The sequence below is a fragment of the Apteryx rowi genome, unplaced genomic scaffold (genome assembly GCF_003343035.1).
Source record: "Apteryx rowi isolate R43461 unplaced genomic scaffold, aptRow1 scaffold_48, whole genome shotgun sequence".
NCBI lineage: Eukaryota > Metazoa > Chordata > Aves > Apterygiformes > Apterygidae > Apteryx > Apteryx rowi.
Window position 1 is genome coordinate 3,148,529 of NW_020450738.1, and position 23,404 is coordinate 3,171,932.

The following is a 23,404-nucleotide window of genomic DNA, read 5'->3' on the forward strand; positions in this document are numbered from 1 at the left end:
CAAATGAGCGGAACATTCCCCTCCTGACTACATGTTACATCCATGTCAACAAGCACATAGAAAAAAATTAAAATAAACTCTGGATTAGTTATCTATTAAAAGGGAAAACTAGATATTTTCTTTTAGTCATCACTTGACCATCTTCTCTGACTTTACTGGTCCACAGCAGAAGGAAAGTACCAGACAACTCAATGAACTCCAAAACTAAACAAAGAAAGCAAAAAATAAAAAGTTTAATTACACTGCATAAAGAACTCTGCTTTTTGATTACACATAGCTAGGAATTAATGTTAAATGTTTCTGGAGATGCTGATGAGAAAAAGATCTAGTATACTTTTACAACAGTTTTAAAACTTATTTACTCTTTCCACGTAGAGAGCATCTATCCATCATAAAGGATCTGTTACATTTTCTCCTACAAACTATTAAAACCAAAAACTACCTAACAGTTTAAATAACATGTGAAAAAGCTGCATCAATTTAACAGCCACAGAACTCATAGGACAGAGGCAGTAAAATATAAAAAAAGACAAGAGTTAAAAATCCTACTGCAAGAATATTAACTGTAATAAAAGAGAAGACATTAAAACCAGCAGTTAGTTAGGTGCCAGGACATAATAGAACCCATAAGGACAGTCAAAGAATGATGCTAAGTTAGGGAGAGAGAGTCTGTTTTCAGMGAAGAACTTCCTGACAGACACCACAACAAAGCAACACAAATAGTGACTGTGTGGTCCCCTTCTTGTTAATAAATCAGGCGTCAAAGGTTGATCTGCAGTTAATAAGAGGCCTAAGCCTTCTCCAAGGATTTGTAGTATTCTGTCAGCACAGTCCAGGCCTTGGGAGCCATGAAGCCTTCCGGTGGGTTCTGTCCTTCTCGAGCCAGCTTGCGCATGCGGGTCCCTGATATAAATTCAAAGTCTTCATGGCTGGGAGAGTAGGAGTGGGGGATAGGAGACAGAGGGAAAGGAGAGGGGGAAAGAAAAAAAGAATGTACTTAAAAAGCTGGATCTGCAGGCAGATTTGCTCATATTTCTTCCTCTTTTCTGATACTTGAATAAAATTTCATCTTGGGAGTATAATGCTGGATAGCAACTGTCATTTCCAGACATTTGGCTAGCAACACCAGAAAATCTTTAGAATATACACCCTTTACAATATACAACTTTGATAATTCCTGAGGTTAGCAGCATGGTCCAACTGATATCCTCTGGGCTGAATCTAGTCTGTGCTTCCATCTGGCCTATCTTCCCTCTATGAGGAAAGAGGGAACTGTTGTCAAGGGAGAACCATTTCCACCTCCCATCTCAGTCCTGTGCCAAATAACAGCCATTCTATTCTGCATCCCCTTCTCCTCCTGCCAAGGAGGTAGTCCAGCACTCCATGCTGCTTGAAGAAGCTCATTTTGGTGACACCAGAGAATTGGGAAAAGCATAACAAGGAAGGCAGGAAAACCCTCAGAGAAGGCAAGAAAGTAAAAAGCCTCAGAATCTTTCCAAAAAGGACAGAATTCAGTTGGACAGATGTACAAATGAACCTGACTCAGGATTATTGTCATTTATTGACACGACAATGTAAATTAACTTCTCAAGTATCTCAGACAAGCAGCAAAAGCTCCAGTCAAGTTAAACTCCTACTTCTCACAGGTAGTGAGACAGTCAAACCAAGACAAGAATGCCAGAACTCTACCAAGAGTTCTAAAGCAAAAATGATTTATTCTTAAATTAAATATGGCAATTTTATTTACGCCATTTGCTCAATTTGCAACATGTATCCATTACTCATTCTTTACTTGTCTGTTTGAAATAAAAGCCAAATATYGATCTCAGATGCACATGCCTGAGACAGAAATGAGAGCTAAGTGTGCACAGAGGGCAGAATTTGGCTCTAAGTGCTGAACTATGCTTAGTAGGGTATGGAAATTAGCAAGATATAGAAAACATTCCACAGTTCCCTTTCACAAACTATTAGCCTCATAACTTTTTTATTTAGATGGTATGCATTTACATAGCAGCAGTGCAAYGCATGCTCTCTTCTTCTGGCTCTCAATTCAGAACTCTGGGTTACTAGAAATGTGGCAGCAAGGCAAAAAAAACAAACCCAACCTTACTATGATTCAATTTTGCAAAATATAAAGTACATAAATATGAAAACTTTAAAAAGTAGATGTAAGCCCGGGGGGGGGGGGGGAGAGGAGAGTTATGTCATTAGCATTAAGAGTGCCTGCAAATTTTGCTCCTTGGTAGGAAGATGCCTACTGTTCACTACTACTGCTTGAAGATATTTTGCCTTTGTTGCAAAGAACTACTTCCATAAAATATGTGGGGGAAATGAGAGTCCTGGTTAATTTTCTAGTGAAAATAACATTTCAAGTCTTCAGCTGATCTGGAAAAGAAAACAGTAAAGCAAATGCTATAAAGGTTCTCCATGCTTTTCACAGCATGGTAGCAATACCAAAGTCTGAGCACCAAAAACATGTTAGCCCCTCCCTGACAATAAGGTTTCAGAAAGACACACAACTTTCCCCCACACACTACAAGTGAAATGAAGATGCCAAGACATTAGAATTAGACACATACTGTAACTTTGCTTCAATAAAATCACCTTAAGTGATTTGTTCACAATAACACAAGAACGATTTAGTGCTGTTCAATTCATCTTCAAACTATTCATGCTGTAACTGAACATCAGACTCTGAAAGGAGACTATAAACCAAGTGCAGAAAACTGAGAATTCATATATTGGTTCTTTCCTTCCTTTCATTTACAAAGACTAATATTTTAATCTGTTAAATGGTTTTCCTTTTTTTGCATACAATAGTTATTTATACTATAACATTACAAGGGACCCCAGCAATGAAGAAAGCTCTTCATGCTTTTTTATGCCCCAAACACTGATGGAGTTAGTGTTTGAAACAAAAAATTTGAAGACCTTACAGTTCTTATGACAAAAGAAAAAAGTTATGACCAATTTGCAAGTGGGAAGCTACAGTATGAAGATGCCCACAGACATATAGAAAACCTGTTGGTTTCTGGCTCTGCCACATCTCCAAAGTCTCAATATGGTACCTTAATAGTGACTAAAGAAAAAAAAAAAAAGAAAGTTTTTTCACTTCAGTAGTTATTCCCTTCCACTTTAATCTAAGTATAATACATCTTACATGACTCATTTTCACTTGGGAGCACTAAAGATCACTGTCAAAATTTCGAGAGGATTCCCAAATTTCACATGCCTATTGGTATGCCCTTCTGCACGCCAAAGAGCCTTTGATGAGCACTTCTTAATGGAAGACTTCTCTTCCCAACCCACACTTTGTATAACCCACATTCACACCAGTCATTTCAGCTAGATGGAGTACTGACAAGTTAATTCTTGGGGACCCCGACCTTATGTTAGGGCATTTRGCACTGTGCAAATGAGCTTCCTGGAATTCCCATTCCTGTGGGGGACAACGCCTGATGCCCTCAAGGTCTTAAGAAATTACTCTTAAATACTAGATTCAGGATAAAAGTACAGACAGTTCATTCACAGCATTGCCTATTTGTGAGGGRAAAAAAAAATTGTATTTTGGAGACAAAGGTATGGAAAACAAAACAACATGATTGCTTCACTCTGGTTTGACTTCAATGTGACTATCATGTTCTATTCAGCTGGTAAACTTTCAGATCCAGTTAATTCCTAGGACAATTCACAGACGTCCTTATCTGGGGTTCAGTCTTCTAATGGTTTTCCTCCTTAAACTTCACCTTCCCTGAACAGGATCCGACATGGGGTGAAATCTAACCTTATAACCCTTTTCAGAAGGATTTCTACTGAATTTAAATTTGCCTTCTCAGTTTAACTGCAATCCTCAGTCCTGAAAATTCCTTCAGAGCATCAAGTCATGACTTAGAGCACAATGCCTAGAAGAAGAATGGATTGCTGTCCCATACAGTGTCAGTCTTTGTAACGGTGCCTTGGGAGCGCCCATCATGCTGAATGAGCTCGCTAGTGTCAGCTAGGTTCAAAACCTAACTGACTATGAACAAACTCCGTGTGAAAGCAGAACATAATGTGCTTAATACTAATATAAGCAAAGCAAATCCTTTACCTGCTGTGAATGAAATTTCTTTCTGATTGGCAGGAAGGTTTAAGTCTGAGCTTCTATGGCRTTTTAATCACATTCTAAATTATGTCATAATATTAGCTAATAATCCTTAATTTACTTATGTGAAGTAAGGTGAACAATCAAATGAGCCTATCTCAGTCTCTTACTATAACTTTAAAAATTAGACATTACACCAAACAAATTTGGAAATAGTATATCCTTTGTTGGAAAAGTTGTCCTCTAAGTAAGGCTGGACAGTATTAAAGCAGCCTTGATGACCATATTAAAGGTACCAGAAATAAACAAAGTGATAAACACCTCTGTTCCTATGCTTCATTCCTATTTTACAGAAAGTATGAACAGTCTGCTCCAGTAACCTTACTTATGGGTTTCTTTTAGCCAACATGATCTCAGTGATTTTTTTCAGGACAGAAAAAACATTCATTTTTCCAGACACTGTTGTGGGTTTTTTTTAATTGCCAGATTAATTTCCTTTCTTAATTGTGTTTTTTCTCAGCAGCTGTCTGTGGCTGCATTTTGCAGGACTGACTTTCTGTAAAGTCTTAGGAATCTCTGCTCACCCAAACAATTACTATTAAGCCACCAATCCCAAATTACACTTGTCTGTGGTAACTGTTTGAGAGGCCTTTTTAGATGAAGAAACACAGTAATTTTTTTTTCCTTGGGGGTGCGGGAAGAAGAGTTTCAGCACTGAGGTTTTTTTGGTTGGTTGGTTTTTTTGACACCTCAGTCTATCTGTGGCTCACAGATAAGACATTCATTTGGAACTTCATCATAGCTGAAATTCTTTTTGTAGATTTTTCCAAATCTTGTTTGGCCACACTCAAATACTGATCCAAAATTCTGTGAAATTAGAAGGGTAAAAGTTAGAATAAGCAAGGGACTATTCACTAAGCACTGTTCACATATAATTTCTACCTGTACTATTTGTTCACAATTCTATGCAAGTGGAAATGCTCAAGCTTCCTACAGAAGCTTAGATTAGGCTTGCTTTTTTGACTTTGAGCAGCAATAAAAGGGATTATTTTTTTATTATCCAAACTTGGATAAAGGGAAAATAAAATGAAGTTTGCTCTATCTGTGCTAGTTCACATCACTTCAAATGCATTTTTCAACTCCCTTTCCTAGATCTTAGTTTTAGACAGCTTTTTCAAAAATGTGTTTTCAGGCTGTGGTTCCATGAGGTGCTAAGCCTAGCTCTAAGATGCYATATAAAATTTAAAAATTATTGTGGCTTCATGAGCTAAAATATTAACATAGTCTCAGGTCACTGATGGTTCACAGATCTTAACCTTTTAAAAGGTAACTTCAAACAGAATGTATGAGAATTAAACTTTGTGCACAACTGTGTAACTGCAGTTACTACACAGCTAGCATAAAGGCTTTTTCAGTCTTTTCTTACCCCCTGTCCTCACTCACAATGCTCCATGATTAGTCCTGAATGCAAGCGGGTTATCTCTGCCTTTCCTTATACACAAGTGTACATGCAGATACACCTGCTGCCAGGTGACTTCAGCCCCAACACAGCACCACAGAAGCCCAACACTACCAAACAGCAGAGTGAGGCCCAAAAACTCATACAACCAACAATCACGTTCTCTAGGCTGTTCCCAATCAGAGGTACTGGATCAACTCAAATTCCAAGGAAAGCATATGCTCAGGAGGACACTAATGAGAGTGGAAGTTTATTACTAAGTCTGAGGGCAGTGGTAGGCTTCTTGGYATTTCCCAGGCTTGCCCTCAGGTCACGGTCACTTTAGCCACAGGAAGGTCTCAAACTGTTACCCAGTATCTTGTGACACATACCTAACGAGTACCAATCCAGCATGTGAAGACCTACCTCCTCAGGCACACGTGGAATTCTGCAAGTACTGCACCTTTCTTGCAAAAAGCTGCACATGGATGTTCAGAGCTGTCACAAGCAGAGCAACTGTGTGCCACTGCYGTTGTTGCAGCCCCAACTTGTCAGAGACCTTTCTGGTACTGGGATCAAGCCTGTGGTAACTGCTCACTACTAGCCAAAGATTCCTCTCCCTCCCTCCCCACAGCTTGGACCTGCCTTCAGGAGCAGAATGAAAATTTACTACCATCGGCAAAGAGCCCAACTGCAGGAACCTCTGGAGGTCCTTGCTGCCATGCCAAGTGTGGGTCCAACTCTGCCAAGTTAGAGAGATGCCAAAGAGGGCAGGTAGTGCCTGCTATGGCTGCCTCACAAGCACCTTCCCAGACAGAGGAGTCAGGCTGAAAGACGGAAGCCTGAAAGAGTAGAGAAGACGACCACCTAGGGAGAGAATAACCACTTTCTGCTCCCTGTTTCAGGGATGGCTGAATTTAGACCACCAAGGACACAGGGTGTTAACCAGTTTGGATCTTAGAAAATACAGGAACCAGAAAGAGAGTTCTGTTCCCACAGCAATCTCCTACTCAGCTTCCTGCTCCCAACCTTCTGACATATAGTCCCCTGACATCTCAACATTGTGCAAGTCACAGTGAACAGAACAGAACAACAGCAAAGAAATTAGAAAACTTGGGCCTTTTGCCTGCAGTAGCCAATGCACTCATCACTTGTCATTCAAAAAAAACCATTCAGCATTTGCTCAGTTGGTAACTGATGTAGCACTATGGATGACCAGATTACTGGTGAATGACTCATCCATGGCAGGCACAGTTACCAGGTTACAGGGCAGCACTTCTGATTTCATAGCACTAGGATCATACTGATCTGGCTTGCAGGGCTTCCACAAGGCAAAAATTGTAAAACTCGGGAAATGGGAATTCACCCAGACCAGAAACAATAATTTAATCTCTATAGTCATCCGGAAAGGCCTGCATCATGACACATATCTGTTATTGTAGAAACAGGAGGCCACAGGGGCAGTGGGTAAGAGATACACATCTCAGCTATAGCTCAACAGTGAGGAAAATCCGTGCAAGAAGTGCTTGCTATAATCTCCCATGCATCTATTAGCAAGGCAGATTTCTGAATTGCATAGCTGGCTGTCAAGTCTCCAAGCCTCAAAGAATTGGGAATGGCACAGTAGAAATCAAGAGTTACCCATTACCAAAAAAAGCAGAGCAATGCATACATACARTCCTCTTCTGCACACTTTAATGTTGTCTTTTTCACCAAATAGGTGGAAAACTCAGGAAAGACTTTGTGCTGCCATTCAGAGAGACCTGGACAGGCTGGAGAGGTGGGCGGAGAAGAAACTCATGAAGTTCAACAAAGGCAAGTGCGGGGTCCTGCACCTGGGGAGGAATAACCCCATGCACCAGTACAGGTTGGGGGTTGACCTGCTGGAAAGCAGCTCTGCTGAGAAGGACCTGGGAGTGCTGGTGGACACCAAGTTAAGCATGAGCCAGGTAAAGGGAGGTGATTCTCCCCCTCTACTCAGCCCTGGTGAGGCCACATCTGGAGTACTGCGTCCAGTTCTGGGCTCCCCAGTACAAGAGGGATGTGGCACTACTGGAGCAAGTCCAGCGAAGGGCTACAAAGATGATTAGAGGACTGGAGCATCTCTCTTATGAGGAAAGGCTGAGAGAGCTGSGCCTGTTTAGCTTGGAGAAGAGAAGGCTGAGAGGAGATCTTATCAACGTGTACAAGTATCTGAAGGGAGGGTGTCAAGAGGAGGGAGYCAGACTCTTTTCAGTGGTGCTGAGCGACAGGACGCGAGGCAACGGGCACAAACTGAAACACAGACAVTTCCATCTGAACATGAGGAAAAACTTCTTCACTGTGAGGGAGACAGAGCACTGGAACAGGTTGCCCAGAGAGGTTGTGGAGTCTCCTTCTCTGGAGATATTCAAAACCCGCCTGGATGCGATCCTGTGCAAGGTGCTCTAGGTGACCCTGCTTGAGCAGGGGGGTTGGACTAGATGATCTCCAGAGGTCCCTTCCAACCTCAACCATTCTGTGATTCTGTGACTTCCATGAACATCACTTTTTTGTACCCCGAGAGTCCTCATCTACTACTGATCCTCTCATGTTTCCAAACAACCCTCTATTCCCTGTCTTCCTCCTTACAGAGTCAAGCACCACATGGTCCAGGAGTCTTTTGCATTTTCATCATCACATAGATTATCTTGAAATGCAGCTAGCTTCACCCACCCAAGCTCTAATTCTCTTTGGAGCCTACCACACTGTGCTGCCTACGGCGAGCAGTAGTAATGAAGGCTCTCTGTTCAGGGAGCCTGCATGTGTCTGCATTGCCATCTAGAGGATTGCTGTCACACTCCGCTCCACTCTGTAGCTTGCAAACAGTATCTAGGGTAGAAATCGAGAAAGTGGTCTTGGATTTTGACAGCGCCAGGGCATATTAATAGCAGTAGGGTCTTTTTTCCAAGGCAGTGGCAGAAACAGGGAAAAAAACGCTCAGACAAGAGCTCCCACAAAACATCCTTAAAGGATATCTGGTTGCACATAATAMAGTCTATGACAGGTATTTTTATCATTTGCTCCAGCTACCAACAGAGGTACAATTTTGCTTCACTCAGTCTAAACAAAATCTGTCCTGCCAAGAGCACAGCTATCAATGATCATAGAATCAATATTCTGCCATAAAGTTTTTCTGTTCCATACAATGGGAATTCTGATCTCTCACATTGCTACTCCTCTTCTATTTCAATTTAGTAAAAAAAAAAAAAAAAAGTGATACAACAGTAACTTTTACCTGAATCTTGATGCAGTTACCTTTCAAAACAATTGTTGAATTTCTTGGACAATAAACAAACAGGACAAATACCCATAATATTTACTACAATGGCCTTTTTAACAATATGGTATATGGCAACAAATTTGCACGTCATGCTAGCAAAATTTACATCACGATCTAGTTACCATGCGCAGCAATGAGGACTTCTAGGGGCAACTCAAAAAAAAATGGATGACACAAAGGTAGTGAAGTGTTCCACAGCTAGCTGGCTAAGGGGCAATAAATTTAGAAAGAGACCTTCTAGTCATATACACTAGGAGTATCCTTGCCTCTTACTTTAGTTTTATTCCTAATAAAAGTACTGTCTGTATCAGAACATAGGTCTAATTTGATGCTATTAACCATAGTTTGGCTTGAGAAAAATAAATAAATAAATAAATGCCTGACAGCAGGAGAGCCTCAAGTTGGAATGCTGCCTGTATAGGAGGGAGGAAGATCATCATCAGCAAACTACAACTGCTAAATAAGCCTCTGATTAACTTCAATTTTAAAACATCTGCAGTGTAGCAAATCATCACATTTCCAAACACATATGGGCATTTTAGAGTAATATACAGTGGAGCTATTTTAACTCTTATCAGGTTTCAAGAGATTTGCTTTCGTCGTGTTGCTTATAATTTCCAAATAACACAAGAACATACCATAAAGTTATACTTAGTTACGGAAGAGACAATACCACTTAAGAGCTGTTTAAAAACAAAAACAGTCCAATTCAGGTGCTTGGAATCTGCTGCTGAAATATAAAGCAAAGTTACATAACTCACAGTCAAGGTTAAGCCAGCACACTATCTACTGATAAGTATAACTCACCTTAAAAAAAAAMCCAAAAAACAACAACAACAAAAAACAAGCTGCTGAATAAAACTTGTTGGCTGATTGTCACAACCCACAGTGACATCTCTGGAGACCTCTATACTCAGTGCAACTGTAGTACAAGCAGCTGAAGAACAAGAGAAACTTGGTAATGCACCTCAGCCCCTGCCACAGAAGAACAACCTCCAAGAGATGAGATGTGTTCATTTCTACAGATTCATCCATCCCTGATCTTGTTGCTGAGTTCAAGCTTGCAAAGATGAACTGTGATGTWCAGGTACACCTCTTCAGTTAGAAGAAGTAAGAAATAGTCAGAACATGCCCAATCAAAACAAAATGCTGAGGGTTTTTTTTGTTTTGTTTTGTTTTTAGAAAGGCATCTTACTTGATAGTTTGTATTTCAGTATGGGTTTCAACTATAGCTTGATACAAAACAAAAGTACAGTTTCAATAACCTGAAAAAAGAGGTTTAAACTAACATAACAAATCACCTTCCTTTGCTGTGGCATTCACGGCACCATAGCAACAGAGTGAATTCTGGACTCTTTGCTATACCACACATGAGTGAAAAATAATCTTAGAATGGGTATAAACTGAAATTACCACTCCTGTAATCCTGTAACTGGATCAAAGAACCAGCTGAGAACTCCTGAGACATAAAATGAACTTTGGGCACCATTTCACATTATTGTTATACAGATCAAATGGCTATTTGTCATTCTCCCATCTCCACTTTCTTCTCTCTGCTGCACTCTCCCATTGTTTCTCTCCCATCATATCCAAAGCATACCTGACCCAAAGCAAGCACATTTAGGAAGGTTAAACAGCAGAATGCTAACTATAAAAGAAAACTAATAGTTTTTCGAGGATTTAGCTGCCTGTGCCAACATGTTCCAGAACCAAATTCCCATATCTGGGATGAAAAGAGTAGCTTTCAGTGACAGCTGAAGTTGGATCAGGTTAGCTGTGCTGTGAAACTGTACCCATACCATTCTGAAGTCAAGCTGCTTTAGTGATCTGAAGACACATCTAAAGACTGATATCTTTCAAAAATATGAATTTAATTAAAAACTAAACGAGCACTGTAAGACCTAGGGGGGGAAAAAAGCCGGTATTGCTCAAAAAGCTTGCTAAGTCTTAAAACTTAAATACAACTTACTGCTCAGARTCATAATAGTCCATGCACTTCTTTTTCTTATTATAAGCTGCGACTCTGAAGGGCACAATTTCCAGTGCTCGGAGGCCTGGGGCCATTGTCAACACTTTGGCACCATGGGTTGGCTCATACAGATCTTTCCCAGTGTCAGGGTGTGGCATTCCTGCTGGATCTCGCCCTACAATGTAGAAGTTAGCTCCTGCAACCATCCGTGATCTGCAGTGCCACTGAACCTAGAACACAGACAGAGAAAACAAGTTAACAGAAGAAAACAGTTAAAATATGACCCTTAATATGTGCATGCATTGTATAATTACCATTTTTCCCCAGTCAGACTAACATAGCTTTTATAATGAAGCCACACCAAAATAAAGAATCACCTTTAAACTTACAGCTGAGACATACTATTCCTCTGTTTCTTTTGCACATTAGAATGCTTACAAAGTTACTTTAGTACAGCATTTGGAACTGTATAATTTGAAAATGTGGGACGAGCCATCCTAAAACAGTCTGGACAACACTAAAATATTAGTAATGGTTTAGTAAGGATTTAAAACCAAGAAATCTTTTCATTTCACAATAGTGCAACTTAGAGCACCATTCCCTAAAGTTAACGTTTAAAAGATGATATGCCAAATAAAATATAATTTTGTGCTTTATCTCAAAGAGACATTCTCAAAYGTGCACAAAGTTGCTTCAAAAATTAATGCAGTTACTTTGCTTATACTCTACGAGGAAGAAAAAGAGCAGCCACAAGTCTGACATTTTTAAGCAAAATAATCAAGTTTTCCCTAGAAAAATACTAGAAAACAGCTATGGCAGCTCAGATAGGCATGACAACCACAAAAGAGAAAAAGCGCTTAGCTTTCAACCAGTCGCTTCAGTTTTGTGTTGGCCATGTTAGCTCAGTCAGATTCATGAATGTCTATTCCTACTTTCATGTTAGAATTATAGCTCCTTCTTTCAGCCTCAAGTATCAACTCTTTTACATTATTTTTTTCTGTAACAAATAGCACTTACAGGACTTGATAATATTTCTGAAGCTTAATGTAACAAAATCCTTTGTTAATTGTCACTCACTCTAGAACCCTGAAGCATAGCCACCAACCAGAAATCAACCTATTGATCATCTGAGTAATCTAACAAATAACCAAAATATGAATAACCTCAAGGCAACTGGGGTTGCATTAATGGGATCTAGCCATATTTGAATTACATTAATTTATTCTCTAAAATAACATGACACTTTCTTACTTGTGAGTAGGGAGCTCTGTGCTGTGAACTGCTACACAGCCATTCAATTTGCAAGGCAACAAAAAGGAAATGGCAGTGAATGTCCCCATATTGAGCTCACTTCCATGTTCTGCTAAACCTGATGTTCACCTRTGTCTGCCTTGTAAGATCATGCTCACTCAGCATCTATTTGGAATTGGAAATCTGAACTACACAGATACTTAGTGARGTTTTCAAAACTGTCCAAAATCAGAAATAGAAACCCCCTCTCCAAAAATTCATTCCTAAAAATGATCTGTATTCATTATTTTATAAAACAATGAGGGTGAGAAAGCTGTTACTCTTCCGTTTTTTAGTTCAGTTGTTCGTGACATTTTCACCCTCCATCCTCTTCCTTTTCTATAAAAGGATTAATGCCAAAGCAACTGCTTTGGGAAGTTTAATGGGATCTAGCCCTATATTGCTCTATTTGAATTACATTAGTTTATTCTCTAAAAAGACACCCTGACCAATAGTTGGCTGCCAAACATCCCATATTAACAAAGCCAAAAAAGTCTAGTTAAAAACTGTGTTCACAAGTGCTACTCTAGCTCTGATCCAGCAATCTACATGACAAAAAAAAGTTACTCAGATTCAGCATTTTCATGTCCAAATTGGACTAAAACTAAAAGCTTCTCTGTCTGAGCTTTCCTTTTGCCTTTCAAACTATGCTGGGAGGCCCAAGTAAGTCAGGAAGCATCTGGAATCCTGGAGATAAGATTATCAACTGATTGTTTCTTACAAGAGGTCAAAAAAGTGACTGCTAAGAAGGCTAAAATGCCAGCAAACACCATGTTTCTCACACATCCCATTCTCTAAGTCAGCAAAGTATTAAAACAGATGAAGCAGAGAAACAGAAAACAGTTCTATTAATTTTGGRTTGTAACTGAAAGAAATTGAAAAGCAGAATTTCTAATACAATCCTTTAGAAGCTTCTTCTCATCCATCACATAACATTCACAGCACCACTTTCATATCTGCAGGGAACCCAGAAAGTTGCCCTACCCTATTCTTAGGTCACCTGAAGAGTTCTTAATTGCAGAAATACACCAGGAACTAATTAAAGGCAACACTATCTTGCTTCATATACATATGTCCCTGTCAGTCAGTCTACAATGTCCAAATTTCTTTAGGGAGAAGCCTCAAAGCAGGGTCTGGAAAACAACTGGAGTATGTTGGTGGGCTGAAGAAAAGCTGTTAGAGAGATCACAGTACGATGCACAAAATTTTTTATTTTGCCACACAATATCTCTGTCCACTCATCACTAGTRCAAAGCAGCAAACTGCAGAATTTGGAAAGGATACAGCGAGAGAATCCCCTGTTTACAGAGCACACATTTTGTAATGTAACAACTTGGCGGAAGAACCATTCAGCAACAACTTCCTGTTAAAAAATGTCTTTGCAGAGAAATGGCTATCTATTTTTAAGACTTCAAATGAAACTCACACATATCCCCTCTTATCCAGTCCACAGAACCCTTTGGAATCAGGGGACTCCTCCCATATATACTGGTGCAGGTGCTAAGCATGTTGCTCGAAACAGGGTTTCAGCACTTAAGTCCATGTCAGGCCCAAAGGATGGACAGACCTGGTATGTACTGCACACGAAAGCTGGAATAGGCCTTCAGAGCACTAAGAATGCCTATGCTGTGCAGCTCCCATTCAGAGCCCTGACTAAGCCACTACTTTGTTCACTGTTCCTGCAGGAACAGAGGTGCTGGGAGTGCACTGCAGAACCCTCTGAAGATGACAGGAATACTTGAATCACACTGTGTGTGCTGCTATAATCACTTACCAGCTGTCAATACCCAACCCTGTTTAAACTTGTAATTAAACAACACATCCATTAGAAATACTCTACCATTGTCTAGTCCTTCTCTACTGTTTACTCTTTCTAGACTAAGAATTCATTCAAGAAATCGAGGTAATTAACAAAGATACAGTAAGTTTTGATTTTGTTCTGTGCAACTAATTTCAGTGAARCTCTACTCTTATGACTACAAAGTCTCAGAAGGCTTCAAATGACAATGTAACTTGCGTTTTGGTAAATATTTAGTCACCTTGTTCCTGAATATTTTCAAATTTTTGACACAACATATCTATATGAATTGGGGAGGAACAAGTGTCAAAAATCAAAACCTCTACCCTTACTGGACTTTTGCTTGGATGCAAGCTACCTTCCACCCAATATTCAAAGTATTTTAAATACTGACAAACAGCTTTTCCACATTACTGCACATTTCAAAATGAGTGTTCCAGAGCTAAGATCTTAATTTTGACTTTTTTCCTTACAGCTCAGTTATTACTGAAGGTTAAAAAAGGGGGGAAAAATGTCACTTCAAAGGAAAACCTGCATACAGGCTATTCAGACATCTGCACCCTACAAAGAAATGCTTTCAAATTATTCAGAAATTCACACCTTTTTTTAATAAGGGGAGAGGATTGTTTTCTCCAAAAGACCGTTAGCAATGTTTAGTAGGGTATAAAATGTTAGATACCTTACACTTCCAGCACAAGTTTTAGCTACTTTTCACTATCTTCACTGGGCYGGAATGCAGGTAGCTACATTTCTCTGTAAGTAGGACAGCATCTGACTTGCTATGGGCAAATCACAGCCAAGATAGAGAAAGGCCCTTTCTGGACCTGAAATTTTTCTGCCTATAATCTACAATTTTTAGACTTATTATCCACTAAGTCATAGGACTGTTGGTGAATTTTCTTACTTCATTTTTAGATGTAATACTTTCAGCAGAAGATTTAATTGTACAGTATAGGAAAAGTAAAATAACTTATGTTACTTCAGGTAACAAAGACAGATCATTTCAGGAAATATCAGTTTGTTCTCATAGTAGTAAATATTCCCTAAAAGAATGGTCATACTATCTATATAGCTCAATACTTACTGTCTGACAATGAATACTCAGAGAAGAGTTTAAGAACCAGCAAGTATATAGCAGTAATTCCCTAGACTACTTAATAGCCCTTGACAAAATCGCCAAAAGTTTCCTCTGAAATACAAGACGTTGACAAAACAGAACATCTTTTTAACATTAATGAAACTTATACATATATTTGCAAATATATATATTTGTACTACTCAYTCTTACCACAATTCAGGGAAATTAAATGGCCCCCAATAAAAGCCAAATATTTATACACAATTGTACACACATGCACACACACGAGCATTTGCGTGGGCACACAGTTTTCCCTTTTAATACTTGCAACTTCATCACTGAACAGATCATTCTCTCTGTTAGAGGCCCCACTGCAGGACCAGCCAAGCAGCAAGAACTCCGAAGTCATTATATTTGATTGAACGTGCAGCCTTACCTTCACAGAAAAAGTAAGGGTCTACTTAGTAACTACATAGTGTTAAATAGCTGGGCAAGTTGAATGGTAATTAAGAGATCTTCAGTAAAACATCTGATAAGCACTAAAGGGAGAGAAAAGGTGTGGGGGAACAAATCGTAGGACAAAATATTTGTTACCAAATATTTGTTACCATTACCTTGTAAACTCACAAATTGATAGATAACTTTCCTTCCATTAGGGAAAAAAAAATTAAAGTTTAACTGACTGCTGAAGATATCTATCTGCATCTTCCTATTGCAAATATTTATTTAAAAGATCAGAATGCTTTGTATTTTAGTCACTGCGYATATTGTTTTATGTTAATAAGCTTTAGGCAAGAAGCTCAGAAACTGACTTCTCAAAGTAGGAACTAGCCTCAGTAACAGCATTCAAGAAGGAAGTTTTGCAGTTAATGTGAACAGAGGTTTGCAAATCAGTAGTCAGATAATGGAATGAGGAACCAGCCATGAGTTACATGAGGGTACAATTGGTATCAGGTTTCATCTTGACCACATCTAGGCATTACACATGACAGATCCCATGGCTGATCAAGCAAATAGGGTGCTATGGAAGCATCTGGATTCTGATACTTGTGTTAACCATTTTAATATTTATGTCATAAGCACAGAATGAGTTATACACATGAAATGTCAGCATGCCACTACAGCTGGTGGCACATTTTCCCAAATGATTCTAGCATAATTAAGAAAAATTAAGTTTCATGCTGTTATTTGGGTAAGAGTAAGCAAGAACTTAGTTTTAAATATAAGCGATGGTGTTTGACTAACTTTCAGACAATTTAGAACAATGTAAACCATACATCTGAGATATAGGAATACAACTAGGAGCTCTTGTCCAGTTTCTGTATCTTCATACTACTTCAGAACATGGTTACCTTCCAAAGGAGGTGAATTTGCTGCATTTTGATATAGAATTTTACCTTTTATACTTGTTTCTGTTCTTTCAAAGTAATTATTGGGAATGTTAAAAACACAAAACACTAAATTGAAGCTTATGAAACATGACCATTAAATCTTTACAGACTGGAAAGTCGTATCCATCCTGTTGATAACCAAACTGACTTAGCAGCTGCTTGTTGTTCTATAAATCATTTGTGCTACAGAAATATATTTGGTATAAATGTCTTTTAAATGACCTACAGAAAATGATTAAAGGAAGAGTCTCTTTCTTTATTGTGTGGCTACAAACACATTATTGGCAGGCTGTATTCTGAGGTCATTGAAAATGCCAAATAAATTAGGAGAAATTTCTTATTCAATTCAAGATCAGGACTGTGGATTTTGTTTCTTCTCGTATGCTTATGAATCTGAAAGAAATAGAAATTCTCTGTTCATAAGCAACTCAACTGAGGTATGGTTCTTTTACAACACAGCAGCATGCAACTCAGAAACACTTCCGAAYTCTTAAAGCGTTAATAAGAAACTAAAGAAAACAAAAACCCACTAACAAATATTTTTCTGGTGAAAGCTCCTATAAAGGACTGAAGTAGAAGATTCCTGTTAATTCTCAAAGGCCTATGAGAAACAGTAGAAGATTTCCTACAGTAACCCACTTACATGCCTCTACTCTGATCTGAACTGGAGTTCTTTCTCTGCACTTGAAGGACAGTGCAGGTTCTGTCTGCTCAGTCAACCAATCAGGAGAAAATGAATGACATGTCTGATTTTTTTCCACTGSTGGTATCTCCTATCTATCAAAAAGTTATCACACAGTTAACCTTGCAAGACTGGTCAGAATTTGAACTTCCTGTGACCCGGGGGGGGGGAAAAAAGGTAATGAGATGTAGAATCAATATCCCCTAAAGCAATCRCTCCCAAATGAGAACATTTATTCACTTTGCTGCCTCCCACAACACCTAGTGGTTCCAGCCCAAGTTCTGGTTTCTAAATAAGGTGTTGCCAAAGAATTATTTCATACAAAAGYCTTGAAACAATTCTCTCTGGATTAAGTTTGCCAAAAAATAAACAAAGCCTTTTTCTTCCAATTTGCATATAGCCCTCCCACATACAAACTTTTTGCTTAACTGAGTCAAAAAACTGAAGTATCTTTACATTCAAGACAATTATTCAGTGTTAATAGATCTTCTAATTCCAAGGTTAAAAAAGGGGGGGGGGGAGGTAGAATTAATTCATCATCACGCCCTTATAACAATAAAGAAAATGAACACTTGAAAACAATATTGTCTCCTGACTTTTCCACAAAACCCTCCAATATACAAGCTTCTTCACAGAAGAGTCATTTGTTTGATCGCAGAAGGAGCCTCTACAGTCTCATTTCTCAAGGGAAATTAGTCTCCTCTGTCCATTAAAAAAAAAAAAACAAAAAACAAAAAAACACACACACAAACACACACCACAGATATTGAGCATAACACAAAACATTTTTTGGTCTGTTTTTAACTCTCTTGATGCATCTACCTCAGTTGGTCCAGCATACATCATGGGGGAAGGGAATATAGCTACCACCGTTGTTTCTGGATTCAAGATTCCCTCCTCCAGTACTGCAGCATGTTGCTTCATGCGCCACATGAGAGGAACATCATCCTCCTTTGTCCAGCCTCCAAGTGGATGCAAGAGCAAAACTGGTCTCCGGTAGCCACGTTCTAGAAGCTGCTTATGAGTATCCTGCATTAAAAGAGCATGCCCATTGTGCACTGGGTTGCGTAACTGGAATGCAAAGACAGCATCTGTGGAAAACAGACGGACAAACAAAAGATAAAATAAAAGCAAATTATTTTATCAGGAGTCATACAACCACAGAGAATCTTCAAACAGCAAGATCTTTTCAACCCTACTAAACAAGTAGATTAGTCATAGTCACAAGTCATTAAAGGATTATGAATTATTATGCATTGTTATTTAACTGGCAAAACTAATAAAAAATAACCATACTAAAGAAACATATATCAGCTTTCTTCATTTTTGAARTTTCAGCAGGACTACTCTAGTTTCTCCAATAACTGTAATCTCCTCTTTGAGGATTTCAAAATTGCTTGAGCATATAAAGTTAAATTCTAAGAGGAAACCAAATTTTGCCACCCATTTTAAAGGCCCAACATAATTATCAGGAGAACAGATGGACACACTTCCAATAAAAAGGAAAAAAAAAAATATGTGTGTATATATATATACACACACACACACGGGGGGGGGGGGGGTTTTATTGTCCTTTAAAAGGTCTCCTTCACTTCCTACATTAGCAGAGCTTACACTCAGTAAGCACAAAATAAGGCTAACTGCTATTCCAAAGTATTTTGGACCAGCCAGGTAAGAAATCTGGCACAACCAGGATTTCTCTCTTCTTCTGCAAGCTAAGATGAACTAACTCAACCTACAAGACAGCAAAATTGCCTTAACTGAGAGGTTTCCCCTAAGAAAGGGGTGGTTTTGGGGTATCAAATATACTTATTTATTGGACAACTAAACAAAGAATGGTTTCACACACCTGCAGAGACTGGAAATACTGACTGCACTGAAAAGAGACAGGAGCTCAGGACCAATCCCAGTTTGGATTCTAGATGTTAATCTCTTCTCTCTCATAGTGCTCTGCAGCTGCCTGCCAGTTGCTGCAGCACTGAAGGCAGTATGGCTGTTTGTTCTCTGCTTTATGACATTACACAGTCTCTGATTTATTTGCCTAACACAATTGCTTTACTTAAACAAAAAACTTTAATTTCTTCTCCAATATAAAGCTAGCAACTAGCTCAGAATTTTTAGCACCTTTCACTTTGCAACAGTTTCCTTGCATGGCTGTCATGAGTTTTGCTCCCCAGAAGCAGCACAGAATAGTCAATTTAGAAGTGCATGAAAGGTGACAGGAAAACAGATATCAAAAACATTCCAAAGAACCGAACGCACAATATTAATATCTTTTTCTCTCTCTCTTTTCTTTTATGATTCTTAAAAAAAAAAAAGAAAAGTGACATGGAAAGAATTAGTAAATACAGTTGTGATTTTTTTTTTTTTTTAAAGGAAGCACAAAAAGAATTATTTCAAGGTTTGTTTTCTTGCTGTTCTTGTATTGTTCCTTCAATTCACTAATTGCTTTCCCTCTTTTTTTATTAAATGGACCCTCTGAGGAGCAGAGGCCTAGGAAGAGGTGTTCTCAGTACTCAACCATACCTCTACAACTTTAGCCAAACCCAGAGATAATTCTCAAATCATGTTCTACCACATTTATAACATTATCCCTGTTCCTTGAATACCCATTAGTGAAAATGCCTAGTGTGCATGCAAAGATAAAAATCAGAACCTCAGGGATTACGAGCCTGCTCTTGTGCACTTAGGCAAGGCAGTGCCTAAGATTAAAAATGTTAATAGCTGTAAAAGATAAATACCAAGCACATCAAGTATAGAGAGCATTCAAAAATCCCTGAAAAAGTGCTTGCCACTGCAATCTTAAGGCAGCAGACATTTGGATAAATCTTTGTAGAAAGACACAAAGCAAGAAAAACTTAATCACCAGCATTCATTTCCTTGAACTTCTGCTTAAGTTCAGCAGGAGTGAGACGATATTGATCAAGTCCATCATTCCAATAAATACGATCAAGGACCTGTAGATCTCCACCTACAAGCCAGTTCCCTTGCTCCATAACCATCTAGGAAAAGAAATGARAGTCCTTTTTAGGGTTGACTGTCGACTTATCCTGAACATTTACAGCATTGCAATGTGGGCACATCTCCTTACCAAAAAGGCAGTTCCGAGTCAATTTTATTTGAGAGTCTCAAAGTCAAGCAGCAATGTTAAAAACAAACAAAAAGCCCACCCACACCCACATCACCACACATCACTGGAACATAGTTCAAATATGTTACGGTATGGAGCAGAAGATATGCACAAAGTTAGTCTTGAGTAGATATATGCCTTTCTTTCAAAAAAGAGAATTTATTTATATATAGAAATACAAGCAGTCACTACTCTCAACYAGCATTATTATATGGCAAAAACATATGGTAGCTGGAAAGCCTGATATGTAAAGTACAATAAAGCTGCATGCTTTATAGTTGCTGGTCARAGCTAATGCAGTTGCAGTATCACACTGCAGTTTACAAGATTACGGTCAGCAACAAAGTATAAAGAACACAGTTTTGACTAACTATTCATCCAATTCAATTTATGAATGAAATCTGAATCTTCAAAATATAACTTTGGGATTTGTTTCACCATATCACTTTAACAAGGCAACATATATTGTATGCTCACTAGAATTCCTTTAACATCTTAAGTATCACCTCAGCCTTTATCCAAAAATAAAAAAACCAAAACCCCCAAATTCCACGTTTATGGCAAGCTGCTTAACATGCTTCAGCAATGGCCATAGAAATCACTCATAAATTGTTAATTTCTGAAAATGCATTTGCTTTTGGAGTTGGAAGCACAAATAAAACTTCCAAGCTTCACACTGATTCATTTCTAATAATTTTTCAGTCTTATGGAACTTAAAGATTACAACAAACATTACTGACATAACATTAAAAAAAAAAAACACATTACCTACTAAACCCACAAGTCAAGCTGTTCAAATTTTAAATGAGGACTTTTTCCTCTGAGATAGAGGACCTGCTGCAGTTAGATGATGCTGCAGTCACCACCMCCTCAAGGAAAATGCCCAATTTTGACATCTTACCAAGGGGGAGAGGGGAAGGCGTGAGAAAGAGGAGAAACATGAGAAAATTCCRTACTACTTTAATTCTCAGACATCAAAAGATTTCTGATGAATTTAAAAGCACCAGATTCACATGCTGTCATGATACTATTACACACACCACTACAGACCTGAGAACATAGTCTCATCTTCTACATTAGTTTCAGCCATGTCATTCTGTAATTGCTAACGTATTAACAAGTCGCTCAAATTATCCCTGCATAATATTTTCTTGGAATTTCTTAAATTTGCATTATTTTAAGCTTTTAATAAAGGTGTCATCTTATATTCATCAGCACGGAACATGTCAAGGGCTTTGAAAGTCTTCCACATAACTTACTTGCATCTAGCAAGAGATGCCCTATTTCAGATATACTTCTGAATACAACTTCAGTTAGTAAAACAATGTCATTGCAATAAAAATATTGGTAAGAAATCAAGAAACGTGTAATTTTCACATACGTACAGCTATTAGTAATACAGATACTTTTTGAACACATCAAAGGCTTTCCCTTTATACTAGCAAGCTTGCAATTTGAGGTTTGTTTGATTTCTTTTCATCTGATTTTTGAGTCTCAGATGGAAACAAAAAGGCATGGTAGAGACCAGAAACAGGGAGAGAAACAMGTTCATGGCTCTGTAGAGCCATAGTGTAACATTCACATCCATTTTCAAAACCAAACACAGCAGAATGATGAGTATGTTTCCATTAGAATATTCTTAAGTGACACACATAAGGTCAAGAGGAAAAAAAAAAAAAAAAGATATACTGAACACAATGGAGGGCAAATAACTCCCCAGGGAGTTAAATTATGAACTCTCTAGGAAGCAGGCCTATTTCAAAAGCATCTAAACTAGACAATTCTCACATGCTCCACATGCAAGGAGAAGTTTTCTTGCCTTCACAATGCACATATMCACTGATTAAGGAGCTTTGATGATCCATCTGGGTCCACAGAGGGATGTATTTCCTMAGCACACTAGAGGGCAAAGATCTCTCCTCTGTAGCACAGATTCTACATTACACTCTAAATTAATTTCATGTGCACATATTGACATTAGAATTTCACACTGACTAAGTGCAGACTATTCGACAGCTGCATGGAACAAAAATAAAAAAAAAATCACCTTTGTTTCGGCTCAAATGTTTAAGTTCTTTCTCAAAGAAGCTTTGTGTCTAGGACTCGTGCCAGYTTCAACATCATCTCCACTTAATTTGCAGCTCTACAAACAGGATAAATAATAGGACTAGATTTTCAACTTTTAAAAGCACACCTTGATATAGGGATGTTCCTTGCATGTCGTTCCCCATTGCCTTGCACAGCGTTCCTCCTTCCTATGTTCATAGAACTCGGGGTTACGGAGGATGGCCACGCGGTGTCCTTCATACACCAGGGCAATCGCTGTACATCCATCCAGTCTTTCCTTGTCTTCCTGTGTAGCTGTTAGCACTATAGGCACTGACAGATTGATAACTCCCCCTGCAGAGTGAAAAAAGCCCTTATCCTTAGTAACGATCATCAATGAGATTATGAAAAATCTACCTTCCTAACAAGTTACAGCCCAGGCTTTATATCATGTAACAGGTAGTTCAAGCACTTACTTCAACAGGGCTAAAAGCAACTTTTAGAATGAACTCTTGCATAAGTTATACATGCAGCCACTGAGGTTTGAAAAAGAAAAAAAACACTAGTGAAAATAGCAAATACTTACAGTTGCATGCAAATATTTAGACTATGAGTATATTACATTTCTGTGATTCCAAAACAATGAACATCTTGTTCAAGAAGCTATACTTCAAGCACAAACATGCAGCTTATATCTTTTCAAAGAGATCATCTAAAATATCAGTAATTCTTTCTACCCTCTTCCTTCATAATCCAAAATGAAGGATGTGCTGCATATCTTCTTCTAAATTCAGTCTTATGTGTTCAGACTTGTATTCAAAGCAACTAGATCAAAAATTGAGCTTGGCAATAGTCAGAGAAGGTGATTTGCTACCCTTGGAGGGAATAAAAAAAGACTTTTGCTTTGGGGGCAAAGTAGATAAATACTCTGTGAAAACTTTGTAAACTGTGAAAAGCTATCAGCCTGTTGATTATTAAAATTTTGTGAGTGAACAATAATACCTTTGTCATCTCTTTTTTCAGCCACTGTACAACTGGGARACCAAGGCAAGGCAGTTAAGTGAGTTCTTTAAGCTACATGGARCACAGTGTCAGGTTGAGACCATTTAAGAAAACTTTAAAATGAGAATAGCTACACAYTTGCATTGATCTCCATGATGTAGAAGTCAATCAGTGTGGATACTTCTTTCAAGGCCC

The 23,404-nt window shown here is 38.5% G+C and overlaps 1 protein-coding gene across 2 annotated transcripts in view; it reads right to left on the reverse strand.

The window, feature by feature from the left end:
- Positions 1 to 213: 213 nt before the first annotated feature.
- PAPSS1 (3'-phosphoadenosine 5'-phosphosulfate synthase 1) overlaps positions 214 to 23,404 on the reverse strand; it is a 44,759-nt gene continuing 21,568 nt past the window's right edge. For both annotated transcript variants that reach the window (XM_026078441.1, XM_026078442.1), the window contains 5 exons: positions 22,356 to 22,561; positions 19,898 to 20,033; positions 17,854 to 18,122; positions 10,793 to 11,022; positions 214 to 929 (listed from right to left, as the gene is read on the reverse strand). In XM_026078441.1, coding sequence (XP_025934226.1) covers positions 791 to 929; positions 10,793 to 11,022; positions 17,854 to 18,122; positions 19,898 to 20,033; positions 22,356 to 22,561 — 980 coding nt within the window. In that variant the 3' untranslated portion in view covers positions 214 to 790. The remainder of the gene's footprint in view (positions 930 to 10,792; positions 11,023 to 17,853; positions 18,123 to 19,897; positions 20,034 to 22,355; positions 22,562 to 23,404) is intronic.